The sequence below is a fragment of the Capra hircus genome, chromosome 6 (genome assembly GCF_001704415.2).
Source record: "Capra hircus breed San Clemente chromosome 6, ASM170441v1, whole genome shotgun sequence".
In the NCBI taxonomy this organism is placed as follows: Eukaryota; Metazoa; Chordata; class Mammalia; order Artiodactyla; family Bovidae; genus Capra; species Capra hircus.
The window spans coordinates 81,628,459-81,652,293 of record NC_030813.1 but is presented as its reverse complement, the minus strand read 5'-3'; the positions used below and the strand labels follow the sequence as shown (position 1 = coordinate 81,652,293).

Below are 23,835 nucleotides of genomic sequence, written 5' to 3'. Positions count from 1 at the left end.
GCATAGTTTTATTCCATAATTCTTTATGTATACACTAAGCAAAACATCATCTTTAATTGAACTCGTTACATTGCCAAGATAAGTCATTTCTATAGTATTTAAACCCTACTATTGTCCCGAGAAAAATATAACAAGATTTTTCAAAGATGATTACAAATTGATAATTCTTGCATTCTGCCCTGCTTAAAACAATGATTGCAAAGCTATTTTTTTTTCTTCAGACCAGAAATTTGTGTAGTAAGCAATGCCTAATTTTATCATCTCAAAATTTGTTTTTTTCACTTTACTTTGCAAACCAGGACCCCCCTCAGCTCCTCGGAATGCCATCTCAAATGTTAATGAAACTAGTGTCTTTCTGGAATGGATTCCTCCTGCTGACACTGGTGGAAGGAAAGATGTGTCATATTATATTGCATGCAAGAAGTGCAACTCCCATGCAGGTGTGTGTGACGAGTGTGGCGGTCATGTCAGGTACCTCCCCCAGCAAATCGGCCTGAAAAACACCTCTGTCATGGTGGTGGATCTGCTCGCTCACACAAACTATACCTTTGAGATTGAGGCAGTGAATGGAGTGTCCGACTTGAGCCCAGGAGCCCGGCAGTATGTGTCTGTAAATGTAACCACAAATCAAGCAGGTAAGTGTGATGTCCAACCAAATCATGTACCTTAGGACAAGCTCTGTCAGTTATCTCCCCAGCTCAGGGCTAAGTTGCCTGAGACGTGAAAAAGGACTTCCCATTATCCAGAGGGTTAGGACTTAGAGTAGAATGAATACACCTTGAGAATTTTTTTTTTTAAGTTTTAGGCTTTATTAGCTAAAGTTTCATAGCAGACACATCTATGGACAGAAAACAAAAGATAGATTTTAGTTGAATTTTTTCATTAAAAAATATATTTATGGCTCAAATCCATTTGTGAAAAATATTTTACCTCATAATTTTGAACAGTGCAATTATTATAGCTCAGATCTACATTTTTGTTTTATTCACTTCAAGTTTTTTCTTTAATTCATTAAGGTAGCATGTAATCAGGCAGGTTTATTAGTTTGGCACCACATCTGAATTTTCTTTGCATATTAAAATGAGGTTTTCTTATTATTTCTATTATTATTATTATTATAAATGCATAAACAACTTTTCTTTGATAAATCCATTTATCAAAATTGCAATAACTGTGAGCTGTTGTACAACAACCATACATATGAAAATATATCTACATTCCATATGAAGAACTTGGAAATATTAAGGAGTAGGGAAAATAGTGCTGCTTGAATGATTAATTCCCCTAAAATTTCTCCTCAAATACTTAATTTTAAGTAAATCAATATAGAGCAGTTCTTCTCTGGTAAGCTAAAAATCAAGCTATGTCTTGATTAATAACTCATCCTATTATGTGGCAAGAACCATTCAAAGCCTATGAGTAGCTTATCACTGGTTTTTGTCAATAACAGGTGCCTGTGTAGGAAGGGGCTTTACATGTAATGCTCTTTCTCTTCCTTGGCCTCAGCTCTTAGTTCATGGGAATAAATTGGTCTCCTCTTAAGTACCTCAGGTGGACTTTGCTTGGTGAGGACTTCCTTGCCAGTAGAGCTCACAGTGTGATAGGATGTGTTTGACTGAATTAGGTCAGACTTAATTCCTGTAATGTTAGTATAAGTTTGTAGGTAGTGGAATGATCTGATTGACAAGAAAATGTTGTTTGTAATCAAATTTTGGTCAAAATAATTTGAATTATTGGATGTGTCAGGTAAATGAAGTGGTTATCTCTTGAGAATAAGAAAAACATGTGTCATTGGGTTCATAGATGTTTTTGACTGATAAAACTGAGAGAAACATTCAAAAGTAACCCAGAGGATACAAAGATATTTGAATTATTCACTGAACATCATTCTAAGCACTCATGTTCTCATCCATGTGGAATGTATCCATAGCATGTTTTTTATTCCATGACAAAAAAAAAGCACTGTACACCAATATGCCACTTTCCTCAGTAATTTTTTTTATATATTTTACTCCATTTTGTTCTTAACCTAAGGTTGAACTAATAAAAGTGCTAAGAAGAGGTAGACAAAATTAGAGAAAATTAGGTTTTCCCTCAGTATAGACTCAGCTTAGGGCATACTAGTATACATTAATTTTTCATCACAGTATCTAGATGCCACAAGTGCTCTGTGAATGTGAACTGTCTTCTCACATCAGAAAAATACTGGGATTAAACTTTTGCTTTCAGCCTTCATATGCAATATCTTTCAAGCTTACTTGGTTCTACATGTGAATCTTCCATTAACATACTGAGAGCATACTGAACAATCATTAAGAATTGTAGTCCCCTGGTAGCATATTATTTAAGCTTGCATAATCTTCTTTGAATGATGTTTATCTGATGAACTAGATAACTGTTTTTTAAATGAAATTATTAATAAATATTTGCTCCAGGTGTTTTTTACTTACTGGCCTTTTAGGACTGCACAGTATGCTTTTTGATCTACAAATACTTTAAATATCAAGAAAGAATATTTTTTATCTGACTATTCAAGGCATGGCTATCATATAAAACAAACATTTGTATTCATAGCAGAAACTTTGTTGACTTTTGATTTGGTGTTTTCCCCCAAGTTTTCAGAGTGTACATACTGTAAAATCCTTACAAACCTACCAAAAAATAAAAAATAAAAACAACATGGAGATTTTCTCAGTGTCTGACATTTCAGACCAACTAAATAACAATTTCACAAAAATTATTGATTTCAAGTAACTCTTAGATTTAATGCCACGGTGCTGGACATTTATCAAGTACCAACATTATAGAAAGTGGGTTACAGTAGTTGGTTTTAATGTCTGAATATTTTCTCAGCCTTAAATTACAGAAAGTTATCTGTACCATATGTGGTTTTTATACAAAACTTCTTTTAACAGATTTCAACTTTAGTTTCAATCTCTATGGAGTGTTTTTTGAGAAATGGATTTATTTCTTAATCTGTTTCAAATTTATAATTTGTTCTGTCATTTTCTGATTGATTTATATTAGTGACATCAATGTGATATATGAGCAGCCCAGATTCAAAATTATGTTCAATTCGTACAAGAAAAAAAATAGTAATTTTTTCAAGATAAGAATCATATGTTAATCTAGAAACTGAAATTGATTAGGTAACCCTGGCTCATCAGTCTATAAAAAGAAATAATGATTTTATGCTGAGGATAGTGATTAAATGATTAATTTATGGGTGTTTACACAGCATTTAAGACATTTTTCCAGCTATTAAATCATTATGGAGTCTAGCATTTTGCTTTTGTGAGAAGTCATCTGAATTCAAATGATACTTTTTTGCATGTAAATTAATAGTCAAGTCAAAAGATGAAGTTTTAAGGAGAGCTAAATACTACAATTAGTTGGACTTTATGGGATGGGCCTTGTAGAATTCAACAAATAGTACTGAGATTGACAAAGAATTGCAAAGTTGTTGTGGGAATTATCATGGTCAAGAAATATAAACACACATGAAGTGGGAAGATTGAGGGTGGGAAAAGTAATTTACAAAAAGGTAAAGGAATATTGTGTGTGAGAAGGGGAAATGAAAGGAAAAAATTTGAATACATAAATTATATAAAGAACGTTAACGGTCGAATTGCAAAGTGGATAAAATCATAGATAATACAAACCATGCTTTATTAAGCTCAAACTTAGAAAAAGAATAAACTTCATGGAGCTCCTCAAGTTTTCTAGTGATTTGGAAAAATTGATGTATAAAATTTTTTTTTACAGAAAATGCATTTAGATTATTTACATGACAACACTTCTGTTGTTCATTCCTATTGTATTATCATTTATTTTGTCTTACTAGTTAGGTCATCAAAAGTATAACTGCTAGATAGATGGATAGATAGATGGAGAGTGATATGTCAACATAGTATCAAAATTAAAAATCCCATTGAAAACAGTTATGTTGAATGTTTCACTATCAGCTCACAAAAGAGTGTGCATTTATCGTATTCCTCTATAAACTTATTTTTTAGGGTTTTACTTTAAAATAATTTTGCACTGGGCATACTTTATCAAAAACTAAATCATGACACTTTTAATATGTACAAATGTATATTTTATCCTCAGAGCGAAAAGCTCATTCCAACTGAAAAACAAAAAGTATTCATACCTTAATAAGCCCAGGTACAGAATCTTAATTCTGAACTAAAATAGATCAAATTTTAATTGTTTTGAATTAGTATTAGACTCTTTGACTTTTTCATCAGAGGGCTAGATTAACATGATATGAGTTACAAATTGTAACAAACATTTTGGAGGGAATGTCCCAACCTGTCCCAGACTATCAGAAATATCACTAAGAAAGGTGATTCCTTTATTTTGAAAGGTTTTATTTCTTGATTCTTCCAAAGGTATTTGGGGGCATGGTAATTCCATTTCATCAGGTACTTTCAGTTTGATGCAGTTCCCATAGTTGTTCAGAATGGTGTTTTACAGTATGTGGCGATGCCCGGGGTTGAAACTAAATTATGCCGTAGAGTCGGAAATTTAAGAGAATGCTGATGGTAAAAGCACACAAGTGGTTCTGAGAAGAGGGAAACAAATATTTTTTGTTGATCTCTGTTTATTGAGATGTTGAAAAATAAGTCCATTGTCACTTGCTCGATCATTACTATAATTCTGAGGGTCTTTTTTTACTTTCTTCTGTGGAGAGAGCTTACTGGCTATCTTTGTAATCAGTTCAGTTCAGTTGAGTCGCTCAGTCGTGTCCGACTCTTTGCGACCCAATGAATCACAGCATGCCAGGTCTCCCTGTTCATCACCAACTCCCAGAGTTCACTCAAACTCACATCCATTGAGTCAGTGATGCCATCCAACCATCTCATCCTCTGTCATCCCCTTCCCCTCCTGCCCCCAATCCCTCCCAGCATCAGAGTCTTTTCCAATGAGTCAACTCTTTGCAGGAGGTGGCCAAAATACTGGAGTTTCAGCTTTAGCATCAGTCCTTCCAAAGAACACCAGGACTGATCTCTTTTAAAATGGACTGGTTGGATCTCCTTGCAGTCCAAGGGAATCTCAAGAGTCTTCTCCAGCACCACAGTTCAAAAGCATCAATTCTTTGGCGCTCAGCTTTCTTCACAGTCCAACTCACACATCCATACATGACCACTGGAAAAACCATAGCCTTGACTAGATGGACCTTTGTTGACAAAGTAATGTCTCTGCTTTTGAATATGCTATCTAGGTTGGTCATAACTTTCCTTCCAAGAAGTAGTGTCTTTTAATTTCATGGCTGCAATCATCATCTGCAGTGATTTTGGAGTCCCCAAAAATAAAGTCTGACACTGTTTCCACTGTTTCCCCTTCTATTTCCCATGAAGTGATGGGACCAGATGCCATGATCTTCGTTTTCTGAATGTTGAGCTGTAAGCCAACATTTTCACTCTCCTCTTTCACTTTCATCAAGAGGCTTTTTATTTTCTCTTCACTTTCTGCCATAAGGGTGGTGTCATCTGCATATCTGAGGTTATTGATATTTCTCCTGGCAATCTTGATTCCAGCTTGTGCTTCTTCCAGCCCAGCGTTTCTCATGATGTACTCTGCATATATGTTAAATAAGCAGGGTGACAGTATACAGCCTTGACGGACTCCTTTTCCTATTTGGAGCCAGTCTGTTGTTCCATGTCCAGTTCCAACTGTTGCTTCCTGACCTGCATATAGATTTCTTAAGAGGCAGGTCAGATGGTCTGGTATTCCCATCTCTTTCAGAATTTTGCACAGTTTGTTGTGATCCACACAGTCAAAGGTTTTGGCATGGTCAATAAAGCAGAAATAGATGTTTTTCTGGAACTCTCTTGCTTTTTCCATGATCCAGCAGATGTTGGCAATTTGATCTCTGGTTCCTCTGCCTTTTCTCAAACCAGCTTGAACATCAGGAACTTCATGGTTCATGTATTACTGAAGCCTGGCTTGGAGAATTTTGAGCATTAATTTACTAGCTTGTGAGATGAGTGCAATTGTTTGTCTTCTATATAGACTAAACAAGATACTTTAAATTTGCATGTAGGTAATACTCAATTTTTGTTCTTTATATATTTTTTATGGTGGCACTAACTGCTGTATTTCCCCACAGATCCACTAGGTGTGTGTGTTTACTCTTTTGGTGGGAGGAAGAGTAAAAAGAGGAAGCTCTATGTTTTAGTTTAGTTTGGTCATTACTGTAGTTTCACAGCTTTTACTGCATGGGGCTCAGAGACAAAGAGATTGTTTATAGTTGAAGAGAAATCTTCCAAGTATACACCTATGACTGGTGAAATAAAGAATTGAATGGAGGCATCAATGTGCCAGTTGTAATATGGGCTCAGGACAAAATCTCATTCATCACATTACCATCATAGCCTCCACTCATCATGGTTTCTTAGGGGTATTTTGGATCCACAGAGATTAGTGTTAGCTCTATAATCTGTTAAATGTATATTCTATATCCTAGTTTCTAAATGTAAATTTATATCTTGAAATCTAAAATTTACAATCCGGGTGGTAACCACCCCCCCACTTATCTAGAAATGCCCAGAGATTTCTCTCAGATAAGCTGAAAAGGAAATGTACAATATTAATATATGTTACTATTGTACAGTCCTCCATAAGGACAGTCAATTTTCCCTTTATTTAATAAGGTAAATGAACTTACTCAGGTCTGGGTGTTGGTGAGACACCATGACTAACTAGGTCACTGAATTTTGATTTGTGTTTCTTAGACCTTGATATCAGTAGTGGTATAGATGAGAAGGTCCATTATTTCAGTTGCTTAATGCCTTGGTGCTAGACTTTTTACCATTCACATTTTCACCTATTATGAAATTCATGTCCACTTTCTTTCTAGTGGTAAAGTGCTACCAGTTGGTCTCTGCCATATCTGATCCCTAAGAAATTAAGAAATCATTTCACTTCATCATCAACCTCTGTGTTCTCATGAAAAGAGAAATTTTAGAGATTTTGGTTATAAAAGTGGCACTGTTTTCATCAATTTATTTCTTATAATTACAGTGAAAAACATGTCTTCTGAGTCCTTTCTGAAGTTGTAATTAGTGGATAGTTTCATAGGTCTTGGCAAATATATTTCAGTGTTCCTATTTTAGTAGGGCATTTAATTCCTTCTTCATTAAAACAAGGAATTCCTAGTATCTGAACTATAAAAACATAGTTCACCTTTCAAATCCAGATCTTGGTCAACTAATTGAACAAGCATTTAGCGTTTGTGCTAGCTAGCTTCCTAGAGAAGCACATTGGATCTCTAATCATGCATTTATACCAGCTTGAATTAAATTGTTTCTCACTCTTCTGTAAGGAACACATAAAATCCATTTTCACACACATATTCCATATGCTTCTGCATATTTAAGTTATAGAGTTTTGTGAGACATATTCAGGAAGTTTTTTCCCCCAGCATTGACTGCATAATTGACTCCCAAGAGGATGTTGGGATCTTGAGTTCAGATGGAGTAAATAAGTTTGAGGAAAAAGACAAATACTTCCTTTTATCACTTAATGATCTTAGATAAGGTATTGAAGACATCAAGGAATAGCTTCCTCAGCCAGGTGTGGAAGAACTTAATGGTAGTAAGAGAGACTCAGTAAGTTTTAGAAGCTGAGAATATCTTCAGTCATCTGTTTTCTCCCCCATATCCACAGTCCAGTGCTCAGGATTTCATGTTTTCCAATCAGTGGCTTCATTTTCTCATAAGGCAAGGCAATAAATCCATAATTTTAGCAGTTCAGAAATTCTGTGGTCTAAGACTTGGTTTTTGATGCACAGTTCTGTCATCCTAAGAGGACATGAGATATTTATAGCATGAAGACTCTGATCGTCTCAATATGAATTGAACAGAGAAATTTAAACTTTGAGACACTAATTTTACCTTTTTAAATTCTGCAGTGCAACCAAACTCATCCTGTCCCACCTATATTTCTTGTTTTTTCTCATGCTTTTATAGTACTGAGTGAAACTGAAAGTCGCTCCGTTGCATCCAGCTCTTTGCAACCCTATAGACTATAGCTCACAAGGCTCCTCTATCTATGGAATTCTCCAGGCAAAAAAATGGCATGGATTGCCATAACCTTCTCTAGGGCATTTTCTTGACCCAAGGGTGATCCCAGGTCTCCCTCGTTGCAGGCAGATTCTTTACCTACTGAGCCACCATGGGCAAGACTAAAGCAGGTGAAATTTGGTCACCAAAAATATCTTCAAGAATCCCTTTATTTGCAGTGATCAGAGATGGTAAGACACAGCCACTATATGTCTGCTGTTGTTAGATTAAAACTAGCAACATCCTTTAAAAACTACATAGGTTCTTGCTACACTGAAATTTAACCAGTCGAATCACAGGTCCAAACTCCCATTCTTTTAAAAGACTTTTGCCTGCAACACTTCTCTTTTGGGAATGCTTTTTAGGTTTTAATGTCAATTTTCTTAGTTGTAAACAAAATTTACTCTAAGTGGTTTAAACAGAAGAGGCCTGCAATAAAGGGTATTAAGTGGCTTATACAATCATTGAGAAAAATAGTTTCAAAGATAAGGGCTAAGTTTCAGGAGAAATGCCCAGTACTCTACCACAGATCTGGCTTAATGAAGCAAAACATGGCTACTGCAGCTGTCAATCAATAAATGACAGGCACTTAACCTTATTGCAATTGTTGCTGCCATTAGTAGCATACTACTTCAGAATCTCAAACTTGAAACTGCTGAAAAATCTTCAGATTTGCCACCATATTAAAACTATGATATCCATAAATTTGTTCAATTTGAATTAAAATTTCTGCCTGTAGTTAACCAAGTTACCTCCATTATTCTGAAGAAATATGTTTTTTCAAGTAAGATTTGTCCATCCTATCTTTCTCTCTCACTTCCTTTTCCATTCCTGCCTCCTGCTCTTTCTTCTTTCCCCCTCCATCCTTCCTTTCTTCACTCTTTCCTTCCATTGTTCTTTCTTTCCTTTGTTCTATATTTTCTTTTTACTTCAGATGATGAGAGTTAATGATATCTCTTAACTCAAAAATGGCACATTACCATGTTTGAACTATGCAAAGTCCTCCTGATAGTTTTTATGTACTGCTTTTATCCTACATCCATTTGCCGTTTTCCTAAACAGTACCCTTTACATGGATTGCTTATTTCTCTGCATAAGTATTCTTATTAAAAGTTTATTTAGTATTGGATGCATAGGTTTTTAGTTTCACGTAAATATTATATTATATATTAGTCACTCAGTCGTGTCCGACTTTTTGCGACCTCATGGACTGTAGCCCGCCGGCTCCTCTGTCCATGGGATTCTCTAGGCAAAAATACTGGAGTGGGTTGCCATTTCCTCCTCCAGGGAATTTCACATAATAGTTATATTAAATGTCTCATTCTGACAACTAATTTTTTTCACCATAATAAAAATGTTTTCTAGATCCACTTAATGTTTTTGCCATCCAGTGAGCTTTCATACATCCACTGCACTTTACATACCAGTTCACCAGGGACAGAGACCCAGATCCTCTGACTACCCAATTTGTGAGCATTCTGTATGCAATTTAAAGCCTTAATGTAGTGATTTTCACTCAGTTAATATCTATAAAACAGAGTAATGCTTAGTACATAATAGTGAGTGAAGTCGCTCAGTCGTGTCTGACTCTTTGCGACCCCATGGACTGTAGCCTATCAGGCTCCTCCATCCATGGGATTTTCCAGGCAAGAGTGCTGAAGTGGATTGCCATTTCCTTCTCTAGGAGATCTTCCCAACCCAGGAATTGAACCCAGGTCTCCCGCATTGCAGGCAGACTTTGATAAATGTTACTATAGTAGTTTATATAAAACTTTTCAACAGTGTGAGTTCATGGAAAAGTTTCTCAGGTGGTGCTAGTGGTAAAGAACCCACCTGTCAATACAGAAGACATAAAAGACATGGGTTCGATCCTTGGGTCAAGAAGATCCCCTGGGGGAGGGCATTGCAGCCCACTCCAGTGTTCTTACCTGGAGGATCCCATGGACAGAAAAGCCTGGCGGGCTACAGTCTATAGGGTCACAAAGAGTCGAACACAACTGAAGTGACTTAACATGTACACATAGATGAGATAAATAAGCCTTTCCAGGTGTCTCAGTAGTAAAGAATCCATCTGCCAGTGCAGGAGAAGCAGGAGACGCAGATTCTATCTCTGGGTTGGGAAGATCCCCTGGAGAAGGAAATAACAACCCACTCAAGTATTCTTGGGGCTCAAGTATTCTTTGGGGCTTCCCCGGTGGCTCAGATGGTAAAGTGTCTGTCTGCAATGCAGGAGACCCGTGTTCGATCCCTGGGTTGGAAAGATCCCCTGGAGAAGGCGATGGCATCCCACTCCAGTACTCTTGCCTGGAAAATCCCATGGACGGAAAAGCCTGGTAGGCTACAGTCCATGGGGTCGCGAAGAGTCAGACACGACTGAGCGACCTCACTTTCACTTTTCACTTTCTTTCAAGTATTCTTACCTGGAAAATCCCATGGACAGTGGAGCCTGGCAGGCTGCAGTTGATGGGGTCACAAAGAGTTGGACACAACTTAGCGCCTGAATACACACATGAGATAAATAGGTTTTAGGCTTTATGAGTATTGTATAGACAAACTCACTGGTGAAGTAAAATGGAAGAGAAAAATAAAGTGAAAAATAACATAGAATCAATGATGCCTCAGGTAACAACAACCAAAAAAACCTACTTCAAGCTTATAGGAATAAATAGTGAAATTTAATTTTTCCAATGATGACTCTCTCTTCAATGATTTCTTAAAATACTGAGTTTTATATTAGCATTGAAATTTTTCAAATTCAGTAAAATACCTAGAACAATTAACATAAGGAAATAAGCAGAGAAACAGCATCAAAGTAAGAGCAATACCTTGTATATAGGAAACAGTCACATGATTTTTGTTTTTATCAAAATGTATTTGGACAAAGACAAAATTTTTAGCTACATTATTTCTATTTAAAGATGAATATTGATTTGTCAGTTCTTGAAGTTTCTAAGGAAGACTATCTAGAGACAAAAAAAAATATGTTTTCTGTAATTACATATCATGAATATCTCTTCATTGGTGTCATATTGATCTTCTGTGACCAGGTTAATGTACTCATTATGGCTACCAACAAAAATCCTTTAATTTTACTGACTGCAACTGCCCATTTGCATTGAAACTTGGCTTAAGTGAGGCACACATTCTGAGCTTTTCCTATGCTTATTTCTGCTTGGAAAACACAGTTCAAAGATGAGACACTAATGTAATGAATTTGTGCATATTTCATTTCTGGTTTATTTAATAAGGATTAGCAGATGGGGGTGGGATATTTTTAGAAATCATCAAAATACTTTTTTTGGTTCACTGGCAAGAATCTTTCTAGAGACTCCTCTGGTTTCTAAAAAGACACTTCAGGGACTTCTGTTCCCTCTCTTTCTCTCTTTGATCTACTGTGGTAACAATGACAAAGATGATCGATGATGGCTAGCATGTTTCAGCACTTACAGTGTGCATATTGCTATGCAAAGAACTTTATTTGCTTTTTCTTATTTAATTCTAGCAATATCTTCATGACATAATATTATTATTATTCCCATTTTTAGGATGAAGAAACTGAAGTTTAAAGATGTGAAGTGATTTGCCCAAGGTCACAAATCTAGTAAGTGAGGGAATAGGAATCTAAACCAGGAAATTCTTACTCTAGAACTAGTGTGCTTAAATCACTAGTCAGTATTGCTATTTCCTCTGCTCGAAGCCTGTTTCTTATTAGTCATCATTGTCCTAGATAGCTCAGTCTTCAGATCTGCTTAAATCACTGTTTCCTTAAGAAAAGTTTTCCCTGCTCTACAGTTTGGGCTTTCCTCTCTAATGTAACCTGGAGTACACGCAATATAAGTATGTGCTTTCTTATCTATTTTCTGGAATCTCCCCCTGGGAATCATAATAGTGCCTAGAACCTGTGTTTCTTAAGATATTTTTTAGAAAAATGAGTTGAATTGTTTATTATTTTAATTAATGTTGTAATTTCAGTTATTGGTGTGATGTGTAATATGTTTAAATTCTTTTTGGAATTCTTCAAATGCCAAAATTTTTGCTTTCTTATTTATGTTGGATACATCTCCCCATCCCATCTCTTTTAAATGAAGGACCCAGACACAGAGTCCTGATTGTAATACACAGGTTTAGGTGTTCCAAAACTCTGAAATAAGACATTATTATTTAAAGTCTACTGCCTAGCTGACTTTCCTACTTTCTTAATCTCTCTTTCTTTAGACACTCTATAATCTTGACAAAAAGATTCACTGTGAATGGCTGAACTCATTCCAGAGAGAAATTTTGTGTAATGAATACTATGCTGCTTAAGAGCAATGCATAGTCTTTTCAATCTATAGTGTATTTATGGACTCATGGACTGCACAGCCTGGATTTTTGATTCAGTGTATCCAAAGGAGGGTCCAAAAATATGCATTTTTTAACGCACACACACATCCTGCTGCAGGGTGTTCAGCCCACATTTGAGAAAAATTACGCTTACAGGAGGTTGATATTTGTTTCATGTTCCTCCTCTCTAGTGAGATGGTAACACCTTTTAATCTGAATTCCTTGATGTCGCTTTTCTAAAAAGCTCTTTAGAAAATACCTGCTGACATTCTATATATACACCAGCAATGATTTTGTTAATACTATTCTCTTTCTCACTAATGTAGGTACCGTATTCTGCTTACTATTCACTTGGAAGCTTTTAAACTAGCTTTGTGTAATTCTTATTGTAAACTCACTCCCTATTTAGCAGAATAGTGCTCAAAAATCCATTTCCAATGTGAACTATCAAGTATTCTCATGGTTGAGTACAGAATTGTAGCAACTCAGCATTTGAAATGTTCACTGATTCATCCCATTGGCATGTATGCTAAGAACTTATTTGCATAAACATGGATATTAGAAATTGATATGGATAACATATCAGTTTGTTTAAAACCTCTCTGAAGTGCTCTTGCTCTCAAGACTAAGGGCTCCTGCTTCCTTGTGAACAAAGTTGTGAAAGCATTGCCAGTGACCTGATGTAGCATAAGCATGAAGACACAGATGTGAAATCATGTTTAAGTCAAGCATATGCATGAGTCCTCTATTAGGTTCTAAATGAAGTTTACTTAGACTACTAAAACTTTTTTTGCACAGTGTGTTGAAATGACTTGTTCATGTGATTTTTCTGAAATTGACTGCCATTCATTCAAACATTATTTATTCAACACCTTCTGCATTAATTATACTTTATTGAGCATTCTGAAAGATATAAAAGCAGTTTAAAAAGTCCATCCTACTCCAACCCTAGAAGTGTATTTTTCCTCAGAAGAAGTAAAGAATTGAAGAATAAAGTCTAATAAAATAAAACAAGAGAATTAATGATCGCTTGGCTATTAAGCTCAGCAGCAATAGCATCAAATATGAATTGACTTATTGACTTCACATTTTTCTCTGTATTTTTCTTCCTTTATCTCATATACATATCTATAGAGGCATTTATTCAAATCCACTTAGTATATATAGTTTCATTTATTTGAAAAAAAAGATACACTATTTTGTAACTGCCCTTATATCTATTTTAATAGACATGCCTAGTTTGGTGAACATAATGCCAGCATAATCAATCTGTGTTGATAATGACCTATTATTGAATGATATAGTAACACAAAATGAACTGAGAAAAAAGTATCTTAAGATTTTTGACTATTGGGAGTATTTTAATTTATTCTGTTACATCTAATTTTATTAATATTTGACAGTCCATTTAATGCTTTATTGGAATTCAGTCAGAGCAAATTACTGATTTTGTAGCTTGGCACAAAGACACCAATATCTTCTTTGTCAAAACAAGCATCAAGCTTGAGGAATTTATTTGCAGATGTGAAATATTTTCCATTAAAATTACTTTGAGTGCTGGCTTTTGATCTCACTTTTTATAAATTTCTTCCATTAGTAAGAAAAGAGAGGCTAGTTTGTTGAATTTTCAAGCCTGAAAGGCCTGAGGATGTGAATTGTACTGCAAACCGATGCTTAAACTGCATCTCAAGCAATGATTTCCCTTAGGCTTGTGGTATGAGCCAAAAACAAATACAATATTATTCCAACCAACGTGTCTCTCTGCTTTTATTATATCTATGTATTTAAAGTATATGAATTTAGAGGATGTCTTTCTATTTTTTTTAAACAATCATTATTTTTCCCTAATGAAGTAGCAAATGACATTTAAAGGTGAAAAAATTCATTATTTTATAAATTACTAAAGTTTCAGGCTGTAACTTCTGTCATCAGCCATCTGCCCATATTAATAAGACCTCACTTGTTATTGCTTACGCTTAATTAACCCTTTATATGGTGAGATATAGAAACATATAGTTGTGTTTCAGATGAGTCCTTTGTAGACAGTAAATCAGTAGTGTTTTAAAGTTATTATTGGTAGTAATGGACATGGTGGTAGTAGTTTAGTGGTATACAGTATTCCCCCCTTACCTGCGGAGAATGCATTCCACAACCCCCAGTAGATATCTAAACCCTTGGATAGTATGGAGCCCTGTACAGATACACTGTGTTTTTCCTATATGTACATGTCTATGATAAAATTTAATTCATAAATTAGGCATAGTAAGAGATTAATGGCAATAACTTAATAATAGAACAGTTATAACAAAATACTATAATGAGTTATATCAATATAAACTCTCTCTTAAAATATCTTATTGTACTGTACAAATCTTTCATTTTTTGTGATGATATGAGATGATAAAATGCCCTTTGATGAGATAAAATGAATGACCTAGGCATTGTGATGTGGCATGAGGCTGCCATTAACCTTCTGATGACCTAGCCGAAGGAAGATCATCTGCCTTAGGTAGTCCTGGATCATTTAGCATTAAAGATGTGGATTTCTGGATGTCAAGAGCAGAGGATGTCAATGGTTAGAAATCCTAGGTGGGATGGAGCAGGTCGGTGCAAGATTTTATTAATATCACACTACTCGGAACAGTGGGAAATTAAAAATTTATGAAATGTTAATTTCTGGAATTTTCCATTTAATGTCTTTGAACTGATGTTGACTAGGGGTGTCTGAAACCATGAAAAGTGAAAATGTAGGAAAGGTTGTGGTTAACTTTATTTTTGTTTTGGTTAACTTTACACCATTAAATTTTATGTGTAAAGATAAAGGGCTTCCCTGGAGTGAAGATAAAGGATTCAAAGAGTAAATGAATAATTTTAAACATTTTCCAATAAGATGTTAATATTGATACTTTTCCTGCATGCTCAGTCATGTCCAATTGGTACACTTAGAGGGAGCTAAACAGTCAGTTTTAAACGGGATTTAAGTTTATTTTTCCATGGATTTGGACTGGAAATATTAGTGACTTGCCTCCTGAAACGATGAAATCACACACTTATATAATTGGTAGGTATCATGTAGTTTATATTTTTTTCCTCTACTTTCTAAAGCACTATCATTATTTCTAGTACTACCATTACTTTTCCTTTACAGAAAAAAAAAAAAATCTAACACTGTATGTCACTATGCTGCTTTTGGTGAAGATAGTATTCATAAGCTTGGTTATTACAAGATAGCAAAGAAAATAAATGTTATATTAAGCATTTAGAAAATCCCTTGCAGGCTTCTTTAGTTACCTCCACATAAGATGAGGTTATTCAGCTCAACACTGTATGAACTTTGAAAAGAACTAACCATACTGTCTTGAAAAAAAAAAAAAAAAACAAAAACCTGTTATTTTGTTAGAAAGTCACATCAATGATGCAGCTAGACTCAGTTTAACAATAGTCTACTTTCCCTTAATTTTATTATTTGTTTTTGTTTTAGTAATATCAATAGTTTTTTTATATTTAATCAGAATTTATTTAAAATTTTTTAAATTTTAAATTATTATTTTTTCTTTCTTTCTTTATTATTATTTTATTTTACTTTACAATATTGTATTGGTTTTTCCACCCATCAACATGAATCCGCCACAGGTGTACACTTGTTCCCAATCCCGAATCCCCCTCCCCCATCCTCCCCCCCCGCCACACCATCCCTCTGAATCATCCCAGTGCACCAGACAAAAGCATCCTGCACCCTGCATCGAACCTAGACTGGTGATTTGTTTCTTATGTGATATTATACATGTTTCAATACCATTCTCCCAAATCATCCCACCCTCTCCCTCTCCCTCAGAGTCCAAAAGTCCGTTTTATACATCTGTGTCTCTTTTGCTGTCTCGCATACAGGGTTATCCTTACCACCTTTCTAAATTCCATATATATGCATTAGTATACTGTATTGGTGTTTTTCTTTCTGGCTTACTTCACTCTGTATAATTGGCTCCAGTTTCATCCACCTCATTAGAATTAATTCAAATGTATTCTTTTTAATGGCTAATACTCCATTGTGTATATGTACCACAGTTTTCTTATCCATTCATCTCTAATGGACATCTAGGTTGCTTCCATGTCCTGGCTATTATAAACAGTGCTGCGATGAACATTGGGGTACACGTGTCTCTTTCAATTCTGATTTCCTCGGTGTGTATGCCCAGCAGTGGGATTGCTGGGTCATAAGGCAGTTCTATTTGCAGTTTTTTAAGGAATCTCCACACTGTTCTCCATAGTGGCTGTACTAGTTTGCATTCCCACCAACAGTGTAAAAGGGTTCCCTTTTCTCCACACCCTCTTCAGCATTTATTGCTTGTAGACTTTTGGACCGCAGCCATTCTGACTGGCATGAAATGGTATCTCATTGTGGTTTTGATTTGCATTTCTCTGATAATGAGTGATGTTGAGCATCTTTTCATGTGTTTGTTAGCCATCTGTATGTCTTCTTTGTAGAAATGTCTATTTAGTTCTTTGGCCCGTTTTTTGATTGGGTCATTTATTTTTCTGGAATTGAGCTGCAGGAGTTGCTTGTATATTTTTGAGATTAGTTGTTTGTCAGTTGCTTCATTTGCTATTATTTTCTCCCATTCTGAAGGCTGTCTTTTCACCTTGCTTATAGTTTCCTTTGTTGTGCAGAAGCTTTTAAGTTTAATTAGATCCCATTTGTTTATTTTTGCTTTTATTTCCAATATTCTGGGAGGTGGGTCATAGAGGATCCTTCTGTGAGTTATGTCAGAGAGTGTTTTGCCTATGTTCTCTAGGAGTTTTATAGTTTCTGGTCTTACGTTTAGATCTTTAATCAATTTTGAGTTTATTTTTGTGTATGATGTTAGAAAGTAATCTAGTTTCAGAAGTTTTGGCCACAGCAATCAGAGCAGAAAAAGAAGTAAAAGGAATCCAAATTGGAAAACAAGAAGTAGAACTCTCACTGTTTGCAGATGACATGATCCTCTACATAGAAAACCCTAAAGACTCTACCAGAAAAGTACTAGAGCTAAACAATGAATATAGTAAACTTGCAGGATATAAAATCAACACACAGAAATCCCTTACATTCCTTTACACTAATGATGAGAAAATAGAAAAAGACATTAAGGAAACAATCCATTCACCATTGCAACAAAAATAATAAAATACTTAGGAATATATCTACCTAAAGAAACTAAAGACCTATATGTAGAAAACTGTAAAACACTGGTGAAAGAAATCAAAGAGTACACTAACAGATGGATAAATACACCATGTTCATGGATCAGAAGAATCAATATAGTGAAAATGAGTATACTACCCAAAGCAATCTACAGATTCAATGCAATCCCTATCAAGCTACCAGCGGTATTTTTCACAGAGCTAGAACAAATAATTTCACAATTTGTATGGAAATACAAAAAACCTCGAATAGCCAAAGCAATCTTGAGAAAGAAGAATGGAACTGGAGGAATCAACTTGCCTGACTTCAGGCTCTACTACAAAGCCACAGTCATCAAGACAGTATGGTACTGGCACAAAGACAGAAATATAGATCAGTGGAACAAAATAGAAAACCCAGAGATAAATCCACACACCTGTGGACACCTTATCTTTGACAAAGGAGGCAAGAATATACAATGGATTAAAGACAATCTCTTTAACAAGTGGTGCTGGGAAAACTGGTCAACCATTTGTAAAAGAATGAAACTATTTTAAATTCTTAATTGAATATTCCTTAAACTTACTTTAAATATACTGACAATAATGATATTGATGGTGATAGCAAAAACACATATCACTAGGTGCCAAGTTCTAGTTTTATAGAGATATGTTAACTAAATTTTCTAGCAAAATATCTAAAATATTTTTGGTAAAATTGAAGATAGAGGCAGGGTTTGCCTTTTATCCCTGAATCTGGTCCTCTTTACCAAATAGCTATTAAATAGCCTTTACATTCTTCACATTCATCCAGTCCTGACCTTTTGTATTGAAAAACTCAAGGTATTTCAGATTTTCTCTAATCCAACCATGGCTTTGGTATTTTAAATATCCTATACAAGAGTTTAATTATCCTATATATGAAATACATCATATATGTAATTTTTCTTACATAATATTTTCTAAAATACAAAAAACCAAAGGCATCACCCAGTATCTTATTTACTTTTCACACTAGCTCATTGAACTATGTAACTTGTATCCCTATTTTACACATTATTTCCTATGTTAACAGATTATGTATTTAAACTCATAGTTGTTTGACTCTCCAGCAACCAAAAGGCTGCAGATAACATAAATTCAACTAGAATGCACTTAAGCAATGCAGGGAATATATTTTATCATTGAAAAGCACAAGTTTTAGAAACTATTTTATCATGGATCTCACTCCATGTCTCTGAGATTTTTAGAGCCTGATTCTCCTCTTGGTCTGTTTTGACTCCAGATGGAATTATCTTATGGTAGCAAAATGGCTGAAGCAATTCCAGACATTAGTTGTGTATAACACACCGTACAAGAAGGAAAGAAAATTTCTCTTCCTCAATTTATCAGCTAAAAGTCCTAGACTTCAAGTGGAAAGACAGAATGAGAGAGAGATACCACAGAATCCATCACTGTGATGAGGGGTTGGGAATAGACAGGCTGGCTCATTCCCCATGGGCTCCCCTAAGGATGTCCTCAGGGTCCTTATCACTAACCCAGATGTAGAGTCAGTCCCATCAAAACTCTTAAGAAAACTGTAGCACAGTAAAGGGTAGATAGATGGATTTGAGGAATAAAACTTAGTTTTTTTATATACACCAATGAAAGTGAAAGTGCAGTCACTCAGTCATGTCCTACTCTTTGTGATGCCATGAACTGTAGCCTACCAGGCTTCTCCATCCATGGCATTCTCCAGGCAAGAATACTGGAGTGGGTTACCATTCCCTTCTCCATATACACCTATATGAACCCATAATTCAGTTATGTCCAACCCATTCCATTGCTAACACTATGATTAAACCACTGTTATTTTAAATGATTATTATAGTCTCCTCATGAATGCCTTTGCTTACCCTTAGACTTCCCGTGTTTATTTTCTGCAAAACAGCCACAGATATCTCTTTAAAATACATCAAATGATACCAGTTCCCAGCTCAGAATTTTCTCATGACTCCTTGTATCTTTCTCAGAGTAAATGACACTGACCTGAAGGATCTATAGGATCTTTCTTTGGCTGACCTCATCTCCCTGTACTTTTTCATTTACTCACTTTACCAGGTATGCTTGCCTCCTTGTTAATCAATGAAATTTCCATGTATGTTTACATCTGAGGACTTTTCTTCTTCCTATTACTTATACCTGGAACCATCTTCTCCAAAATTACCATATGTCTTCCTACTTTAGCATTTTTGTTGTTGTTCAATTGTTAAGTAGTGTCCGACTTTTGAAACCCCATGGACTGCATGCAGCACCCCAGGCTTCTCTGTCTTTCACAATTTCCTAGAGTTTGGTCAACTCATGTCCATTGAGTTAGTGATGCTATTTAACCATCTTATCCTCTGTTGTCCCCTCCTTTTGCCTTCAGTCTTTCTCAGCATCAGGGTCTTTTCCAGTGAGTAGGCTCTTTGTATCAGGTAGCCAAGATATTGAAGCTTCAGCATCAGTCTTTCCAATGAATATTCAGGACTGATTTCCTTTAGGTTTGACTGATTTGATCTCCATGCAGTCCAAGGGACTCTCAAGAGTTTTTACCAGCACCATAGTTTGAAAGCATCAATTCTTCAGAACTCAGCCTTATGGTCCAACTCTCACATCATACATGAGTACTGAAAAAAACATAACTTTGACTCTATGTACCTTTGTGGGCAAAGTGATGTCTCAGCTCTTTAATACACTGTCTAGGTTTGTCATAGCTTTTCTTCCAAGGCCTCATAAATGCCTTTTGCATAAATATCTCTTCAGAAATGTTTCCTGGCCATCCTATTTATAAATGTGTGCTTATGCTAGTTCACATGCACCTGCACTCACACACGTCCTTCATCTTGACCTTTCTTATCCCACTTACCAGTTTTATTTATTTTTTGCACACAACATAGCTCTTTCTAACACTATGTAATTGGCTTTGTGTATCTTTTTTGTTTCACCCTGAGAATGTAAGTTCTATCAAGTGCAGGAATATTACTACTCTTTCTTGCCAAGAAATGCACGTGCATGTAGAAAGAATTTGATAATTATTTGTTGGAAGAATGAGTGAAGGAACAAATGACTGAAAATGTTTTTACAAATAGGTATTGTCTTAGAATACCTGCTTGGACTTAGAATAGGTATTCTAATAGAATACCTATTTGTACCTATTGGACTTCCCTTGTAGCTCAGTCGTTAAGAGTCTACCTGCAATTCAGGAGACCTGGGTTCAATTCCTGAGTCAGGAATATTCCCTGAGAAGGAAATGGCAATCCACTTCACTTTTCTTGTCTGGAGAATCCCATGAACAGAGGAGCCTGTCAGGCTAGAGGCTATGGGGTCACGAGAGTCAGACACAATTGAGCTACTAAGCATATTGTCTTAGAAAATTCCAGACTTTGCTGTTTATACAGCAAAAGAGTTACATCTTTCTGATTCTCAAACCTGCATTAAAAGATGTCATTTGATTGGCTTATAGCATGGAATGCCACATAGGAGACACCCCCTAGATCCCTGTTACCTTTACTTTGTTTGGGTAGCTCCTACTCAATATTTATTTCTCAGCTAAGATGACTCCTTTCAAGAAGCTGTCTTTAAATCAACAAATCTGAGATAGATGTTTCACTTCGGTGTTCTGAAACACTAATCACTCTCACGGAAGTATGCTTTCATTTCCTTTCTTATTTATTTACCTCTCTGTACTATATGCTCCTTGTTGTTGTTGTTTAGTTGCTAAGTCATGTCCAGCTCTTTACAATCCCATGGACAGTACTCTGCCAGGCTTCTCTGCCATAGGATTTCCCAGGGAAGAATACTGGTGTGGGTTGCCATTTCCTTTTCCACGGGATCTTCCCTGACCTAGGGATTGATCCACCTCATTTCAGTTCAGTTCAGTCGCTCAGTTGTGTCTGACTCTTTGTGAACCCATGAATTGCAGCACGCCAGGTCCATCACCAACTCCTGGAGTTCACCCAAACTCATGTCCATTGACTCGGTGATGCCATCTAGTCATCTCATCCTCTGTCATTCATTTCTCCTCCTGCCCCCAGTCCCTCCCAGCATCAGAGTCTTTTCCAATGAGTCAACTCTTCTAGGGCATGAGGTGGCCCAAAGTATTGGAATTTCAGCCTTAGCATCAGTCCTTCCAAAGAACACCCAGGACTGATCTCCTTTAGGATGGACTTGTTGGATCTCCTTGCAGTCCAAGGGACTCTCAAGAGTCTTCTCTGACACCACAGTTCAAAAGCGATAATTCTTCGGCATTCAGCTTTCTTCAGAGTCCAACTCTCACATCCATACATGACCACTGGAAAAACCATAGCCTTGACTAGACGGACCTTTGTTGGCAAAGTAATATCTCTGCTTTTCAATATGCTGTCTAGGTTGGTCATAACTTTCCTTCCAAGAAGTAAGCATCTTTTAATTTCATGGCTGCAGTCACCATCTGCAGTGATTTTGGAGCCCAGAAAAATAAAGTCTGACACTGTTTCCACTGTTTCCACATCTATTTCCCATGACCCACCTGGGAAGCCCATAAGCTCCTTGAGGGCAGAAATTATGTATGTTTATCTATGACTCAAGTCTCACTGATTAGTATAGTTCTAACATACAGCAGGTACTCATAAATGATTAAATAAATAATGAAATTAATCAAAATGTTATTAATTTTCAAAAATCAGGTTATTTTTGTAAGTATTTTATTAATAGAGAACTGATCTCCTCTCAGTACTAATACCAATTCATCCTGACTCTTCAGGAGCCCCAAAACAATTTTTATTTCCAGATGAAATTACTCTAATTTTGCCAGCATTACTATTTGATCATAATCTATGTTTTAAATGATATTGCCTGTTTTTTTCCTTAAAATAAGAAAATACTTCTTCAATTGTACATTAATCCACTTGAGAATTTAATTATTTCAAAATTTGTTACATCAAAATCATTATTAGATAAAACTATCACAGCTTTTGGTTTTTCAGTTCTTGTATGATTGTAAATTGTTATTTATTTAGATTAAGTTAATAGAATGTCTTAAAAGTTCCTGGTTGTCTTTTGTGTTGCCCTATCAGTTCCTGGAGGCAAATTTCACATATCTTCTCTATTTTCTTCTTCTTTTTTTTTTTTTTTTAATTTCTAGGCATGCTAGTCATTTTACATTGGTTCTGAATAGAAGAAAAGTTGTAGCAAAGAATCTATATGTGGAAAGACAGATGATTTTTGAGACTTAATTATTTAAAATGAACAAAATTGAACCCCAAACAATGCACATTTGCAAACCTCCTGCACTGTACATTTATAATGAGTTATTACTTTATTTAGTATATGCCTGGATTTTCTTTCTTATTTTTCATGATACTCTGAAACTACAATTTTTTTGGTTTTCTTAGAATAGGTGAAAGGCAGTGTGGGGTCTCTAAGTAAATTCCCATTTCATATTGTTATTATCTTAATGGATATGGAGTTTTCAGATGAAGGAAAACAAATAGAATAATGAATAATTCGCTTAACCTTAATTGCTGAGAAAAATTTATAGATAGACTTTAAACTTCAAAATCAAGAAGCATTTTTCATTATTTGCTAAATCATCTTTGATGTTTACATTTTAAGAGTTGTGACCATTGCTTTTTATTCCGTTTAGGATCTCTGTACATATCAGCAACAATATTAATACCAAAAATATTCCTGCCCCTGCCGAGAGAAATCTATTTGTGTAAAATAAAAAATGAAATGACAAAAGAAAAATTCTACAAAGACTTGTATATGATTTATATTGTAGGTGACTTTTTGACAACATTTGACAAGATTTATATTTAACTGAATGGATTTAATGAGGACAGTAGAAAGTTAAATAATTGTCAAAGGCTACTTAATACTTGGAAGATTTTATGCTGCGATGTGGATGTCTGAAATCCCTATTCAGCGCTCTTCACAGTTAACCTTGTGCATTCTTTGATGTTCTTTCTTTTTAATAGTGCAAACACTGGTATAAAGAGCTTCTTATTACTTCAAAGATTCTTTATGAATAGCAGTGATATTTCTCATAACTTCTGTTATGAGAAACTCATGACTGTGACATATTCAGAAGGAAAATCCAGTTTAAGTAAAAGAATTTTCTTCACTGGTATCATTGAAACTATGAACTTCATGCCTAACATAAGATTATGAGATAGATATCATAAAGTTTTGTCTTGTGAATGTCATTACTAAATGCCCAAGGGAAGCGTATTTTGTCCTGAATGGTCTTCCAAATAAAAAGCTGCCAGGGATGTAGAATCCG

General features: G+C 35.4%; 1 protein-coding gene across 5 annotated transcripts in view; it reads left to right on the top strand.

Annotated features, from left to right (window-relative positions):
- Window positions 1-23,835, top strand: part of EPHA5 (EPH receptor A5) — a 411,524-nt gene that overhangs the window by 201,023 nt on the left and 186,666 nt on the right. For 4 of the 5 annotated variants that reach the window (XM_018049505.1, XM_018049503.1, XM_018049504.1 and 1 more), the window contains exon 5: window positions 300-635. The exons of the other annotated variant lie outside the window; for it this stretch is intronic. In XM_018049505.1, the coding sequence (XP_017904994.1) occupies window positions 300-635 (336 nt within the window). The remainder of the gene's footprint in view (window positions 1-299; window positions 636-23,835) is intronic. 5 annotated transcript variants of the gene reach the window in all.